Source organism: Nomascus leucogenys, chromosome 19 (assembly GCF_006542625.1).
Source record: "Nomascus leucogenys isolate Asia chromosome 19, Asia_NLE_v1, whole genome shotgun sequence".
In the NCBI taxonomy this organism is placed as follows: Eukaryota; Metazoa; Chordata; class Mammalia; order Primates; family Hylobatidae; genus Nomascus; species Nomascus leucogenys.
In genome coordinates, this window is record NC_044399.1 from 69,377,876 (window position 1) to 69,394,494 (window position 16,619).

General features: G+C 43.1%; 1 protein-coding gene across 2 annotated transcripts in view; it reads right to left on the reverse strand.

Annotated features, from left to right (window-relative positions):
- Positions 1-13,822, reverse strand: part of NDEL1 (nudE neurodevelopment protein 1 like 1) — a 33,002-nt gene extending 19,180 nt beyond the window's left edge. For both annotated transcript variants that reach the window (XM_003274660.3, XM_003274661.3), the window contains exons 1-5: positions 13,629-13,822; positions 4,919-5,016; positions 3,116-3,269; positions 2,078-2,226; positions 306-442 (exon numbers count right to left, since the gene is read on the reverse strand). In XM_003274660.3, the coding sequence (XP_003274708.2) occupies positions 306-442; positions 2,078-2,226; positions 3,116-3,269; positions 4,919-5,004 (526 nt within the window). In that variant the 5' untranslated portion in view covers positions 5,005-5,016; positions 13,629-13,822. The remainder of the gene's footprint in view (positions 1-305; positions 443-2,077; positions 2,227-3,115; positions 3,270-4,918; positions 5,017-13,628) is intronic.
- Between the last annotated feature and the right edge of the window lie 2,797 nt (positions 13,823-16,619).

The following is a 16,619-nucleotide window of genomic DNA, read 5'->3' on the forward strand; positions in this document are numbered from 1 at the left end:
TGACTCTAAGCTTCTTCTGGCATAGGGACAGTAAGGTAAGGGAGGATAAATACAGTTGTCCCTCAGTATACATGGGGATTGGTTCCAGGACCCCCACCTACACCAAAATTGGTGCATACTGAAGTCCCACAGTCAGCCCGTATATATGAAAAGTCAGCCCTCCATATAGAGGGTTCTGAATGCCATGAATACTGTATTTTCAATCCGTGTTTGGTTGAAAAAAAAATCAGAGTATAAGTGGGCCCACACAATTCAAACCCATGTTGTTCAAGGGTCAATTGTGTTCTTTAAGTTATAAATTTTACCTCTTGCTTCATCCTTTAACCTCTGTACAGAGACCAACAAAGATTCCTTTTCATCGAGTTCACTTTCTAAAAATGCATTTCGTTCAATGGCCTGATTTAGCCTTTGTTCAAAGTCTTCCAGTGAAACTATTGTTGCCCTAAAAAGAAAAATTAGAGTACATGAATTAAACACATAACATGTGCAAACAGATAGTACAAAAGGAAACTGTCAGTTTATCTCGCGACATCTCCTGACCAAGCCAGCCCGGCCCCATTCAAAGAAGATGATCTTGCCCCTTCCCGACCACTGCTGGCACGTAGTGTCTCTATCAGTTGGGCAATACATGCAATATATTCTCTTAAATTCCCATCTATTCCTTAATGTTCCCTACAGAAAGGCTATTTGTTACACTATTTATATCTCCACTGTGTTTTGAACACAATACAATCAAGTTTACACATTTTCGGAAAGACAACTTTTCAAAACTTGTAATATATGTAAGAGTTTGTTTAAAACGTTAAGTCCCAAGTCAGGGAACCTAAGTCCGATTCACACGGATCCTAGAACTAAATCAAAAGGAATACCCGAACTTTCCACACCTAAGTAACAAAAGGACCAGAGGCTATTTATTCCCTTTGCTTTCTGCAACCATCCAGACATTTGCATAGGGTGTCACTTTGTAACTTCACTTCAGCCTCTGATTGGTTATCCTCCGCAACCAATCTGGCTGCTGCCTCCCCTATGCCCTGGAGCAGCAGCTTGCCCACTTTTTTTTACTAGGTTATTAACATAGTGAATGTACATATCTGTCACCCCCAAGGGTAGTGACCAGACTAGCTCCGCATCTCTAAGTTCAGCATCATGTCAGTCACTTAAGACCCACTGGATAAATACTGAGGAAGGAAATACCAGGAAACAATTATAAAGTAATAGGAACTAAGTTTGGAATGGTTAAGAAACAACTAATTAAAGATGCATAAAGTTTGGCAACAGTGATAGCAAGCCACTGCAGGTTGTTCAGAAAATCTGAACTGATCAACATTTTAAGAAAATTCATCAGTCAGTATTAAAAGAGAATAAAAAGGAATAGAAATATAAAGATGTATCAGCTAGAGGATAACTACAGAATCCAGGTATAAGATGTGAGGATCTACAGGAAGTATGGAAGTGTTAAGAGCACCGAGGGAAGACGGAGGAACGCATGAGACAGCTTAAAAAATAAATAAATAAATACACAAAACCTAGGCTGGGTGCAGTGGCTCATGCCTATAATCCCAGCACTTTGGGAGGCCAAGGCGGGCAGATCACTTGATGCCAGGAATTCAAGATGCCAGCCTGGCCAACATGGCAAAACCCCGTCTCTACTAAAAATATAAAAATTAGCTGGGTGTGGTGGCACACGCCTATAACCCTAGCTGCTTGGAAGGCTGAGGCACAAGAATCGCTTGAACCTGGGAGGCAGAGGTTGCAGTGAGCCGAGATCATGCCACTGCACTCCAGACTGGGCAACAATGCAAGACCCCGTCTCAAAAAAACAAAACAAAACAAAACCAACAGGATCAACCAAGTATATGAAAGAAGGAAAAAAGAAAAATTGAAAGAGAAAAGCTTTGAAGGACATTATCTGGGAGATGAGGATTTGGGGTTCCTTTCCATCCGATGAGTTACAGGTGACGTGAAACACCAACAGGAAATGTTCTGGGACTAAGATCTAGGGGAAGAGCCTAATAAAGATTTTAATCACTAATTACCAAGGTGGTTTTTTTCTAACAAAACGCAGTCATTTGTTTACCTTTTGGCTCGCTCCAGGTCATCGTTGGCTTGCTCCAGCTCTCTCACATACTTATGCAACTGCTCCTTAATGGCCCGAGTCTGACTTAAATCATCTTCTAACACTGAGACCTGCTTATAGCTCTGTGCATATTGATGCTCTAGCTTCTCCTGAGGGCATCAGTATAGGAAAGTACATGTCATTAATATACAGTCCTCTTTAATAAAGAGGTAACTCAAGTTAAAAGGGTGGGGGGGAGCCCAAGGAATTTACCCACACTCTTGTAACAATTACTTTAAAAACAACTAAATGACACATTCATTCTAAGTGCCTAAACTCATGTTAAATTTTGTCAACCATTCTCCTCTCAGAAAGAAACCCAATAACAATCCCTCTGAAAAAAAGTACTATAAAAAACCCTTGCTTCAAAATCCCCAAGCTTGTTGAGGAAACCTCTGGGTTTTCAGGCTAAATGCGGCCCAGGGTAAGCACAGAGTTCAAATTCCCTACCTTTTACCTGCCCATCCAACCTTCCCAGAACCCACTCGCTCCCCAGACACTAAACACTCTCAAGCATGTGGCTACAGTAGATGGTGAAGGGCAGAGAAAGGGGTGAATCCTTTTGCTCCTGAAAATTCCTTTGTAGAAGGGAAATTTTTAACCCTAACTAAACTCCAAAACTGAAAGGGCTATGAACAATAATGAAATAAATGCATATTCCCTATCAATATAATTGTAAACATACTGCAGAATGAGGCAACCTATCTGTCAAAACAAATAATCAGGCAGCTTTTGAAAATTATAGGAACTATAATATAATATAGCTAGGAACATTATAGCCAGAAAAGTGACAACTACAAAGTTTCTAAGTGAACTCCTAAACTCTGAACCACCTTTTCCCCTGGTTCCGTGAAAGAAAACATTTTATTCAAAAATTCACTTTAAGCATTTTTTTCAAACTATTTTTTGTCGCCTGCTGCTCGTAAGCACCTGAAAAACATATTTCTCATTTTAATAAAACCCAACACATTAGACCCCAGTGTCTACTGCTGCAATTACCTTTAATGCCTCCACTTCATATTTCAGTCTTTGGTTATCAGCCTGCAAGTCTCTGTTTCTTTGTTCAGCCTGTACTAATTGTGCCTCCAACTCTGCTTCTAATTCTCTGCTTCCTTCCTGGAATTCAACTAGCTCATCCCGGGCTTCCTGGAAGCTAATCAGAAACAAAGTGGGAAAGACGAGTTACACTAAGAACCACAAGGATTGTCTTGGAGGTGATTATATAGCAATTCGATAATTTTTGCTTGAATGCTAATGCTCTCATAAAATATACTAAAGACAATCTGTTTTGCATCTCTTAATATATTCAGGGTTCAATGAAAATGACAAGCCCAAAAAGGAGCCACAAGTCAGTGATTACAATATTTATGAAAAGTAAGGCTACGTAGCTCAATACCATTAGCTTCTTCCACCACAGAACTCAGATGCGAGAAAAATGCATTTTTACTTTCATTAAAGTAACAAATTTGGCATTTCCTTCTACCATATTCAACAGAAATCACAGGTATTTTCACATCACAATAGAACTGTTGCATATATCTCTAAATATATTTATTCTCATGACTATTTCAAAATTAGGCAGTTATTACATTCACTTCTGTATGTTTTTTTATTTAATGCATTAATAGAGAAGTACATATTACTATGCCATAAATTAGTTTAATATTTAGATAACTTTTTTCAATATAATTTATTTTCTTTGTAATTCTATTATTCTATGCATTTAAAAATACTATGCTGAGGAGTCCATAGGCTACCCCAGCCCATTAAGACAACTATGACACAGAAAAAGATTAAGAACCCGGGCCGGGAGCGGTGGCTCATGCCTGTAATCCCAGCACTTTGGGAGGCTGAGGCGGGCAGATCACGAGTTCAGGAGATCAAGAGCATCCTGGCTAACACAGTGAAACCCCGTCTCTACTAAAAATACAAAAAATTAGCCAGGTGTAGTGGCGGGCGCCTGTAGTCCCAGCTACCCAGGAGGCTGAGGCAGGAGAATGGCGTGAACCTGGGAGGCGGAGCTTGCAGTGAGCCGAGATTATGCAACTGCACTCTAGCCTGGGTGACAGAGTGAGACTCCATCTCAAAAAAAAAAAAAGAACCCTGCCATAGATGCACACCTTTCATATCCACTGGCACAATAAAATAACTGACTTCGGTGATAATAATGAAAGGGCAGTAAAAGGTTTGATAAGACTTAGTAAACTCTGTTAACCAAAATAGGAAAATGTATCAATATTTTATTTCGCAAGATCTCATTTTTAAAAAAGAAATTTGAGACAAGTTTTGGTGCTTAAAAGGTTGTTACCTGAAAGTTCTCCCAACCAAATAACTGAAATTTTATAAAACATTCCATACCCCTGAAGCTTCTCCCCCTCCCTCAAAGCTTTGCTGGCTCCAGACACTGATCATGCTTGCCTGAGGAGAACGTAAAGTCTGTTCTATGGAGCCCTAGACAGCTTATCAGAATCTCCAAATGACCAAACTGATGAGGCAGAATCAGTGCACGTAAAGCAGGCCAAAGATGGCCCCACCTACTAAAAAGCATAGAAGAGGCAATGATCAGAAGAAATCATAAATGATAGTTTTCCTACTATTTTAATAATTTGAACAATATAAAGACTTATGGCATGTTATACTATTTAAATACAACCCATGTGGTGACTGTTTGTAGAATCTCAATCCTAGAATCCTAAATCTGCAATTCCAAATTTAGCTTCATGTTAAAAAGAAAAATGCACAAACAAGACATGGTGTATTCCAAACGCCCTCCCCTACTTTCAGTGTGCTTTCCAACATTACCTTTGCTTGTACTTCAAGGAAAGTTCCTTCCAATAAGCAGTTTCCTCCTTTAAACTTGAAAAATCTGGTATATCTTCACCATCCATGATCAAGAAAGCCTGGGAAATATTAAAGACAAGCTGTTAACAACTTAGAGAACAGACAAATCTAAGCAAAAGCATAAAATCTGGGACAACACTGAACTGCAGCATTTTGGAGGGAATAAAACATGAGAGATTCCAGTGGTTAACTCTCTTCAAACTCAGGCACATCAATCACTCCACTGCTCCACTCTCAGGGACCACCAATATTGTGAATGAGATCATGACAAAGGTCCTTTGATACAAAGCGACAGGAGGCACTTTTGGTTGCAGCATAGGTGCTGGGTGACTTGGGCCCACAGAATCATCCTGCACACAGAGTTGCAGCAGTTGGTTTAAGGCCACGTGGTCTTCTGGGAATCGGGAGACAGAAACAAGCTTATTGTCAGAGATGCTGCTACCGCATGCATGCTGCCCTTCCCAGGTATACAACTGATTCAAAACATCTGCTTGGAACATTTTATGCCAGGTGACCCTACTAGAAAATCAGGCACCACATTCCCAATAATTTACTATTATCAAATCTCTAAAAACTTCCTGTTAATCATCTTTTAAGGCCAAAGCTTCCTTCCAAAAGTCCACTAATCTCCAACTTCAATGATCTCTCTCTCATCCTGGTTCTTCTCCCAAGGCATTCAGAGACGGGAAAAAAAGAGATGTAATTAACTAACATTTGGACTAGCTACCTAAAACTCCCAACTGATCGTCAGGCCCACTCTAGAGGCATGCCTACCATTTCCTAGCACCTCCTCCCCACGCATCCCACTCTATATTCTGGCAGTATTGTTCGTCTCCACGGAAATCTTTTATTCTGGCAGTATTGTTTGAAACTGTCTTAACACACCATGCTCTTTCAGGTCTGGAAAACTACTCCAGGTTTTCTCTACCTGGAGTGGCTCCCCTAAATAGGAAAACTTCTATTTATCCTTAAAACCTAATTGTCACCTTTTCCAGAGAGGTTTTCTTGCCCTCAACTGGACAGCATTAAAATCTCTTGCATTCTTTGCTACCTCTGTACCCCACACATGCTTTCACTGATATAATTACCACAGGACAATGCATTTGCTTACACCTTTGTGTTGCCTGTTAGGCTGGCTAACTTATTTCCGTCTCAGCCCAATGCCTGCACAATAGTGGATACTCAATAATATTTACTGAATTAAACCATAATTGATTCAACCTATTCCATACTAGGCAGCAAGAACTCAAGACCAGCTTTAAAAGTAAATTAATAGGCTGGGTGTGGTGGCTCATGCCTGTAATCCCAGCACTTTGGGAGGCTGAGGCAGGCAGATCATGAGGCCAGGAGATCGAGACCATCCTGGCTAACACGGTGAAACCCCGTCTCTACTAAAAATACAAAAAATCAGCCGAGCATGGTGGCAGGCACCTGTAGTCCCACCTACTCGGGAGGCTGAGGCAGGAGAATGGTGTGAACCCGGGAGGCAGAGCTTGCAGTGAGCCAAGATTGCGCCACTGCACTCCAGCCTGGGGGACAGAGCGAGACTCCGTCTAAAAATAAAAATAAAAATAAAAATAAATTAATAAAAACCTGGAGATGCAGAGAACTTGGAGTTTATCTAGCACAGGAAGGTTTAGCAAAAAAAAAAAAAAAAAAAAAAAAAACAACTTTTTAAAGGAATGAACGGTTAAATGTCTCCACATCATCAAACATAGAACACAGTGGAAGTTCAATAAATATTTGAATTGAGGCTGGACACGGTGGCTTATGCCTGTAATCCCAACACATGGGGAGGCTGAGGTAGGAGGATTGCTTGAGCCCAGAAGCAGTGAGGCTGAAGTAAGCCATGATTTTGAGGCTGCAGTGAGCCACGACTGTGCCACTGCCCTCCAGCCTGGGCAACACAGCAAGACCCTGTCTTGAAAATAAATAAATACATATGTGAACGGATTTATAATCATCCTTTCAATATTCCCTCTTGACTTTCAAAGTACCACTTTATTAACATCTGAATTCCTACTTCAGGAATGGAGTAAGCAAAAAGATGTGTGGGTAGTTTACTTCCACCTCACAATGTATCACCATATATTAAATCAATATTAGAAAACTTATCATTATCAATTAGACAAAATTATTAATCCAATACATGGGCAGCCACATTCAGTCACTGACATAGGCTCAGTACAGGCTCCACATCAAAGAATAGGGAGTTGATGGGATTTATGGGGAAGAACCTTAGAGATAACCACTGCACACTAGCTACCTCAAATCATCATTATCTGGCCCTGAAATATAAATGGACAACCAAGAGCCATCTGATGAGTAAGAAAACCCAGTAGCATGAATAAGAAAATTTTAGGACCTACTGAACTGAGAGGAAACAGACAATTCAGGAAATGAGATTTTTTCTTATACAAGAACTCAGAAGGTACTAGACAAAGACTTAAAAAAAAAGGTCAGGAGGGCTACCTCCTACACACTTCCTGAGACAAGTACAAAAGAAGGGAGAAAACCATGACCTGGACAGCACGGGATGCAGGAAACAGGGGCTCCAACCTAGGGCTGCAATGAAAAGTCCCAGGATGAAGCCTAGTCCATCAGGCCCATAGAATGCTTCAGATGGATGACACCAAGAAAAATAAGGAATCCCATAGAACAGATAGCATAGAGTACGAGTGAGAAGCTAGATATATTTGAGGTTGTGGTGAAGACATGTTACTCTACTGTCACTAAGAAAAAGAGCAATTTAAAAGCTCAGGAAAATAAAAAAAGCAATAGAAGAAAGTCCTGATCCTTATATAAAGCATTTTGTAAGTTAATGATTTCAAGTCTAAAACTTGTAATGTATTGATTTTATCTTATTTGAAGCAACTGGGATAAGTTCCATAACTTTATAGCCACCGATGAACTTCCTGTTTTTGTCTTAGCTTTGCCCTGAGTCCCATGTGCTGCTCTCTTGGAAGGTTCCAGGATTTGGCGAACAAACTTGTATTCTCCTTTATGTCCCCTCTGGTTTTGTAGACTTTGATGATAATACCTCTCAGCCTTGCTCTTCCCAAAGTGATTATTTCTTGCCTTTTTAGCCTATAATGATTTGGCAGCCATCTCAGTCCCTTAAATATTTTGTCATGCTTTGTATTGCCCCTAGATTACCCATCTGCCTTTCTGGGGCTGAGTGCCTAGTGCTGCTTCTGTACTGAACATTTTATTCACTGGTCGGATCATTTTTCCTTTGAGTTTTCAGTACTCTTTCTGTTACTGTGCAGCATTTGATGATATGCTAATAGTGTGGCCCATGAACCAGCATCATTATGAAAGTTCCTAATGACTGTTAGATACCTTCCTTGGCAGTTAACATTTTTTTGAAGGTGTTTGAATGTGGAGCCAATTCTTCTACGAAAAGAGTTAGGATTGTTTTGAATCTGTAAATGTTATTCAGGAGTCCACTTCAAAGCATTTCCATGTGGGGGTATTTTTTGTTGGTTTTGACCCATTTATATAGTATCAGAGGATGTACTAGCAGTTAATGCTTTGAAGAGCGCCTAGTTAAGTAGTAATCCCTGAGGAATAGCATTGTTTACCCCTCTGGATGTACTGCGAGTATCCATTTGTCTCTGACTTTTGGTTCTTGAACAGGGACATATTCTTTTTTTTTTTTTTTTTTTTTTTTTTGAGACGGAGTCTCGCTCTGTCACCCAGGCTGGAGTGCAGTGGCGCAATCTCGGCTCACTGCAAGCTCCACCTCCCGGGTTCACGCCATTCTCCTGCCTCAGCCTCTCCGAGTAGCTGGGACTACAGGCGCCCGCCACCACACCCGGCTAAATTTTTTGTATTTTTAGTAGAGACGGGGTTTCACCGTGGTCTCGATCTCCTGACCTCGTGATCCGCCCGCCTCGGCCTCCCAAAGTGCTGGGATTACAAGCGTGAGCCACCGCGCCCGGCCAGGGACATATTCTTAATACAACACCAACTTTTCCATGAGTGTCCCAATAACTCAGGTTTTAAATAGGCTTTTGCATGAAACTTTTTGAGAATCTAGTTCTAGCCCTTGCATCCTCTTTGTCCAACTACTTACATTCAGTGTCAAATAATTATAGCAAAATTATTTTACTTAACACACATTCTTTATTTTTTTTTTTTTTTTTTTTTTTTTTTTTGAGATGGAGTCTCACTCTGTTGCCCAGGCTGGAGTGCAGTGGCACAATCCTAGTTCACTGCAACCTCTGACTCCTGGGTTCAAGCAATTCTGCCTCGGCCTCCTAAGTAGCTGGGATTACAGGCACCCACCACCATACCTGGCTAACTTTTGTATTTTTAGTAGAGATGGGGTTTCACCATGTTGGCCAGGCTGGTCTCGAACTCCTGACCTCATGATCTGCCCTCCTCGGCCTCCCAAAGTGCTGGGATTACAGGTGTGAGCCACCGTGCCTGGCCACATTCTTTATTTTCTTGCTGAATCTTATGTGAATTGAATGTTGACCACCACTTTTCTAATCAATAGGCTATTTTCATAACCCGCTTACTGGCCCCTCTAACAGTATTATAACACTATGTTGGATATCATTTACTAAAAGGACCATCATCTCTTCCAGATCAAACCAATTTAAAACATTCAACCAAGAATAAGTCATAGGAGCAGCACAGCATAGTGGTTAAGAGCCCAGATCGTGACGCCAAACTGCTCAAGTTTGAAGTCAGACCTGGAAGTTCAAACTCACTACTGATGCATCTACTCACTACTTGGGTGACCTTGGGCAAGTGACTTAATGACTCCGTGCTCCATTTCCTCACCTGTGAAATGGGGATAATCATTAAAATGAGCTTATGAAGTGAGCTAATATTTGTAAAGTACTTAGGACAGAACCTGGCACATAGTAAAAACATAAATGTTCATCAAGCTATTAAAAATTGGTAGTTCAATAGCGGACCTTTCAAATATGACCACAAAGTAAACAGGCTTCAAAATTTAAAACATGCAAATGATTCTTTAAAATTGATCATTTCAGGAAGCTATATGCATATTCCAGTGATATCACCATTGCTGAAAAACATTTCCAAAACTTCTTTTTTGGAATAGGCTTTATGAGCCACATTAAGAACAAAGCAGGCCAGGTGCGGTGGCTCATGCCTATAATCCTAGCACTTTGGGAGGCTGAGGCAGGCGGATCACTTGAGGTTAGGAGTTCAAGACCAGCCTGGCCAACATGGTGAAACCTCGTCTCTACTGAAAATATGATTAAAAAAAAAAAAAAAAAAAATTAGCTGGGTGTGGTGGCCGGCACCTGTAATCCCAGCTACTCAGGAGGCTGAGGCAGGAGAATCGCTCAAACCAGGGAGGAGGAGGTTGCAGTGAGCCGAGATTGGCCACTGCACTCCAGCCTGGGTGACAGGGCAAGATTCTATCTCAAATAAAAGAAAAAAAAAAATGGCCGGGCACGGTGGCTCACGCCTGTAATCCCAGCACTTTGGGAGGCCGAGGCGGGCGGATCGCGAGGTCAGGAGACTGAGACCATCCTGGCTAACATGGTGAAACCCCGTCTCTACTAAAAGCACAAAAAACTAGCCAGGCGTGGTGGCGGGCACCTGCAGTCCCAGCTACTCGGGAGGCTGAGGCAGGAGAATGGCGTGAAGCCGGGAGGCGGAGCTTGCAGTGAGCCGAGATCGCGCCACTGCACTCCAGCCTAGGTGACAGAGCGAGACTCTGTCGCAAAAAAAAAAAAAAAAAAAAAAGAACAAAGCAAAAACTTCTTACTTTGTGGACACACCTCATCTTTATTGCTTCCTAACTGGTATTATCCAGCTCTATTGCCCTACTTTTACCCATCAGATTTACTCTTTTTAAAAATCAGATTCTGGCCAGGCATGGTCACTCACGCATATTAATCCCAGCACTTGGGAGGCTGAGGTGGGAATGTCACTTGAGCCTGGAAGTTCAAAGCCAGCCTGGACAACATGCTGAAACCCCATCTCTAACAAAAATACAAAAATGAGCTGGGTGTGGTGGCATGCACCTGTGGTCCCAGCTACTCGTGAGACTGTGGTGGGAGGATCGCTTGAGTCCAGGAAGTTGAGGCTGCAGTAAGCTGTAATCACTCCACTGCGCTCCAGCCTGGGTGACAAAATGAGACCTGTCTCCAAAAAAATAAAAATAAAAATCAGATTATTTACAAATAATAAAATTTGCTACCACTGCAGATACTCAAACGACAGTTTCAGGGGCTGTTTTACAGTCTGTTCAGTTTGCTTCAAGTTACACTGGGAGGATGTGTTCACTGTTATTTCAAGCTATGTAACTAGAGATACTCAGGCTATAGAAAGTTAGCTAATATAGAAATACTGCTAAAACAATGCTCTAATGGTACATCCACAATTTTCTGAAGCTAGAATGAAGATAGGTAATTATGTATTATTGGCAGGGCACGGTGGCTCACGCCTGTAATCCCAGCACTTTGGGAGGCTGAGGCGGGCGGATCACGAGGTGAGGATTTCGAGACCAGCCTGACCCACATGGTGAATCCCTATCTCTACTAAAAATACAAAAATAGCAGGGCGTCGTGGCATGCACCCGTAATCCCAGCTACTCAGGAGGCTGAGGCAGGAGAATCACTTGAACCCAGGAGGTGGAGGTTGCAGTGAGCCGAGATCATGCCACTGCACTCCAGCCTGGGAAACAAAGGGAGACTCCGTCAAAAAAAAAAAAAAAAATTATTATTCTCTGCCCGCCCCCACCCCATCTTTCTTTAATACCAGATCTCAATATGGACAGAGTCTCAAAAGCATGACAATTTTTACGTAAAGCATTATCATACTGTGTATGACCTTCAGAAATCTAGCAGCAATCAACTCATTTGAGTTTAAAACGGCCTGTCCAAAATGCCTTTTATTTACAAGGAAATTACTCTTTGTACAACGGTAAGAAAATCTACTTTCAATGATATTGTTTCTGGTTAACAGTTCTAAAAGGGACTAATGACATTGGAAGAGTTCTTTCAGAACTCACTGTTGGTAATACATGCCTTTTTACTGAAATTCTACTACTCTCAAAGGTGACATTTACAGAATTTTTAACTCTTCAAAGTTGATCTTAAACACGGTCTCTCTTTGATTCTATCAGACTTCTTTTTTACTTTATGGAGTGCTCAGAAACTTACGTCAGAAGTAATTTTAAGCTTTAGTAACCAAATTTATCTCAGCATGGTTTAAAATGAAAATAAAGTTGTTTTGCAGATGTCATGAAAGCAAGATCTAAGTTTTACTACGGTTCCTACTTATTTTAAGCTCCTTATCCAACTTCAATTTATTTAATTTTAAAAAATCAAAAGAACTACAGCTTCAGAAGATTTAGCAATTTCTATCTGGATGAAGTCAACCTCTAACCAGGGCTGGCCAAAGGTTTTGTTTCTCATGCATTCTAATTTTAAGTAACAATAATTTTCATAATAATTCAGAAGAAATACTTCACTTGGTTTCCCTTTACTTCTCTTCAGCCCATGACTTAACGCTGCATCGTGCCCATCAACTTCATGATTTAGCAAAGCCATTACACTATCTTTTAAGCACATTAACAGCAACACAATTTATCAGACAAAATAATTAACCAGCAACTCCTGAACAAGCTTCACAGTAAGATTTTTCTCATGACTGAGCAGCAGTTTTTATCCTAGGTGAGTTTGCTCAAAAATAATTAAGTAATCTACCAGCTTCTGGCATATCTTTGGCAAGTCACATTTTCTGCCTTGTTTTCTAGCTGAGAAAGGTATAAAAATCCCACGAAAAGAAACCAGAACTCCGAGCCTAGAAATGTAAATTATGATCCAAGCTAAGCCACTCGCCAGTTGGTTGAACCTAAGTATAAATTAATTACCCCCATCTCAGCTCCATTTCTCCATCGAAATGGCGATAACATAATCAGTTGCAACCACAAGGTGATGCGGTTCGAAAGAGGAAGAAGAGTGTTCTGAAACGTGTAAAGGTGCTACGTAAATAGAATGTAATAATCAGTAGTGACAGAACTCTCACCTCCTTTGCAAAACTTAAAGGGTCATCTCATGGCTTACAGCAAGAAAAGAGTCGAGCACAGGTAACCCGAGCCCGTTGGTGACACTTTCCCGAACTCCAGGGGGAGGATGATTAGCAGTTCCAGGCGGGAGTCAGGAGAATGCCAATCCGAGCCCAACGTGGGCTGCTCGCGCTCTCGCCCCCCATGGGAGAGAGGCACTAAGAGATCAAAATGCAACCCCGCTCCAAACCACCCTCGCAAATGAAGGAATTTCGGGGAAGGGGTAGGAGGAGGCGGGCTGGGCGCGCCGCTGCCACCTCCGACTGGGCCACTCCTTGCGCCGCCAGCGCCCCAGCCCACGGTGCCACGTCCCGGCCTCCGTCACCGCCAGCCCTCACCCCACCCGGAACGGGGCACATCCTCCGGAGGCCACCGGGATCGTTCCCTTGCAGGCGCCCCTGGAGGTTCACACGTCGGACCAGGGAAGGGAGGGGACAGTTAGAGCGGTTGGAACAGTTGCCCCCGCGCTGGCCGCCCCAGAACCCGGCCCGGCCCGCCCCGGCGGAGCCTCAGACACGGACCCGGGCCGGGAAGGCTCCCCAAGGGCAGGCCTCGGCGCCGCCGGCCCAGCGCAGCCCCTTAGGGAGCGGCCCCGCGCTGCAGGCTCACCCCCAATGTGTCAAAAGCGCATGTTCGCCGCCGCTCGACCGACGTCTCCGCTCCGCTGGCCTGGCCAGGCCCGCCCAGCCGCTCGGCTCAGCTCCCCTCCGCAGCCCCGAGCTCCACTCCGCGTACCTCCGCGCCCGGCTCCTCCCCGACACGTCAGGGGCTGCCTGGGTGTCCGAGGCCATTCTGTGACGCACGGGGGCGGGGCTCGGAGCATGCGCGACAGCGCACGGGTATGCGGGGCGGGGTGGGGCGGGGCTGGTGCCACAAGGGGCGGGCCAGAGCCCGGCGCGCTGACGTCAAGCTGACGGCGTCCTCTTGCGCAGGCGCTCCTGGACTGCGACCGGCTGGTTTTGGCTTGTGCAGTTCCCTGAAACTGCTATTCGGGAGAGTGGTGCCAAGAGGGATGGGAACCTTCCTTCAGTTTTCCTGCCAGCAAGGCCCTTCATGTGTCCGTGTGTCTGTGTTCCCGTTTATAAAATGAATCTCGGCTCATAGTTCACCTCCGAGTCCATTCCCCCTGCCCGAACACCCAATGGAACACCAGGAGCATTCAAAGCATCACTCTCACAAAGCTCTGTGTTTTTACAGCACTTCCACTGCTTACATTTCGTATTTGTTCTCATCTTCCTCCAGTAGAATTCTAAGTTCTATGAGAGCAAGAACCTCTTATGCCTTGCTCATCCCAACAGATAACTTGGTTCTAGGCAAAGTGGATGCTCAAATATTTGATGAATGAATGAATGGATTCGTGGCACAAAGGGGATTTTATATTTGCCCATTTATATATTGTATATATCTGAGCATATATTCATTTTTGTATACATGCGTGTACGTGTGTGTATGGGTGTGACTTTCTCCACTCCAGGTCCCTTAAGAAATGGAGTCATATATATATACGTATATATACCTCTTACAATCCATCTTGATTTTTTTTTTTTTTTTGAGGTGGAGTTTCGCTCTTGTTGCCCAGGCTGGAGTGCAGTGGCGCGATCTCAGCTCACTGCAACCTCCGCCTCCCAGGTTCAAGCGATTCTCCTGCCTCAGCCTCCCTAGTAACTGGGATTACAGGCGCCTGTCACTACGTCCGGCTAATTTTTGTATTTTTAGTAGAGACGGGGTTTCACCATGTTGGCCAGGCTGGTCTCGAACTCCCGACCTCGTGATCCGCCGGCCCAGCCTCCCAAAGTGCTGGGATTACAGGCGTGAGCCACAGCGCCCGGCTCTATCTTGCATTATTAATGTTTATATATTTTTAGTACATAAACACACACATGTATGTGTGTGTGTGCGCGTGTGTATTCCCTAGCGGACTTGGAAGCAGGCTGGAGGGGATACTAGCTCAAAAAGGAGGGAAAGAGGGATAGGCAACTTACACAGGGAGTGGAAACTTAAAGGAAGAGACACATTTTAAACACAATTTTAAGAACTTTTGCTGTATAATGTACAAGGTAATCCTTTCTTTTCTTTTTAAGAGACGGGGTCTACTATGTTGCCCAGGCTGGTCAAGAACTCCTGACTTTGGCCAGGCGTTGCAGCACTTTGGAAGGCCGAGGCGGGCAAATCACCTGAGGCCAGGAGTTCCAGCCTGGCCAACATGGTGAAAGCCCGTCTCTACTAAAAGTACAAAAATTAGCCAGGCATGGTGGTGGGCACCTGTAATCCTAGCTACTTCGGAGGCTGAGGCAGGAGAATCGCTCGAACCCGGGAGGTGGAGGTTGCAGTGAGCACCACTGCACTCTAGCCTGGGCAACAGAGTGAGACTCTGTCTAAAAACAAACAAAACAAAACAAAAAAGAACTCCTGACTTCAGGTAATCTTCCCACCTCAGCCCCACAAAGTCCTGGGATTACAGGCGCCAGCCTCCATGCAGCACGCAATGTAATCCTTTCCACTTTCAGTGCTTTTAGGATTGGATTTGTGGGTGTGAACACAAAAATAATGTGTAAGACATGCCTCAAGGTGAAAACAAAGTGAGCCTAGGAGGCCCAGTTTATATTTTTGAGGGAGATGGACATAAACAGGAACAATGCAAGATGGATTGTAAGAGGTACCCAAATCAATAAAGATCAGAGAAGGGATTAATGGGGTTTGTGGGAAGGGTAACATATTACATATGCCTATCATGAATAATATTATGAATAATATGCATATTATGAAAAAACTGTGCATGGATTTCCAGGTTTTTTTTTTGCACAGGGCCAAGCATGGTGGCCCATACCTGTAATCCCAGCACTTTGGGAGGCTGAGGTAGACAGATCACTTGAGCCCAGAAGTTCGAGACCAGCCTGGGCAGCACAGTGAGACACCTGTCTCTAAAAAAATAAAATAAATGTTTGCACCAAAATAAATTTGTTCTAACTTGCTATAACATGTCTTAACAGGATCTAGCTTGAAGCACGAAATCAGTTTGAAGAGAGTCCCTATAAGAACATGTATTCTACAAAATTGAAGCAATAAAAAATACTAAATTTATGGTGAAGCCTGGGTGGAAAAATGGTGGAATCATTGATGCTTTATAAAAGTGTAAAAGGACAATGCCCCAAAATAAATCAGCAGTTTACAAATGGGTAATCCATTTTAAGAAGAAACATGACGATATTGAAGATGAAGCCCACAGCAGCAGACCCTCCACGTCAATTTGTGAGGAAAAAAGTAATCTTGTTCATGCGCTAATTGAAAAGGATCAATGATTAACAGCAGAAACAATAGCCAGCACCACAGATATCTCGACTGATTTGGCCTACACAATCCTGACTGAAAAATTAAAGTTGAGCTAACTTTCCACCCGATGGATGCCAAAACCATTGTGCCCAGGTCAGCTGCTGACAAGAACAGAGCTTTCAAAATTTCATACATTTTAAACAAGTGGGATCAAGATCCTGAAGCTTTTTTTTTTTTTTTGAAGAATTATAACCAAAAATGAAACTTGGCTTTACCAGTACAATCCTGAAGACAAAGCAGTGGCTACCAAGAGATGCAAGTGGTCCAGTC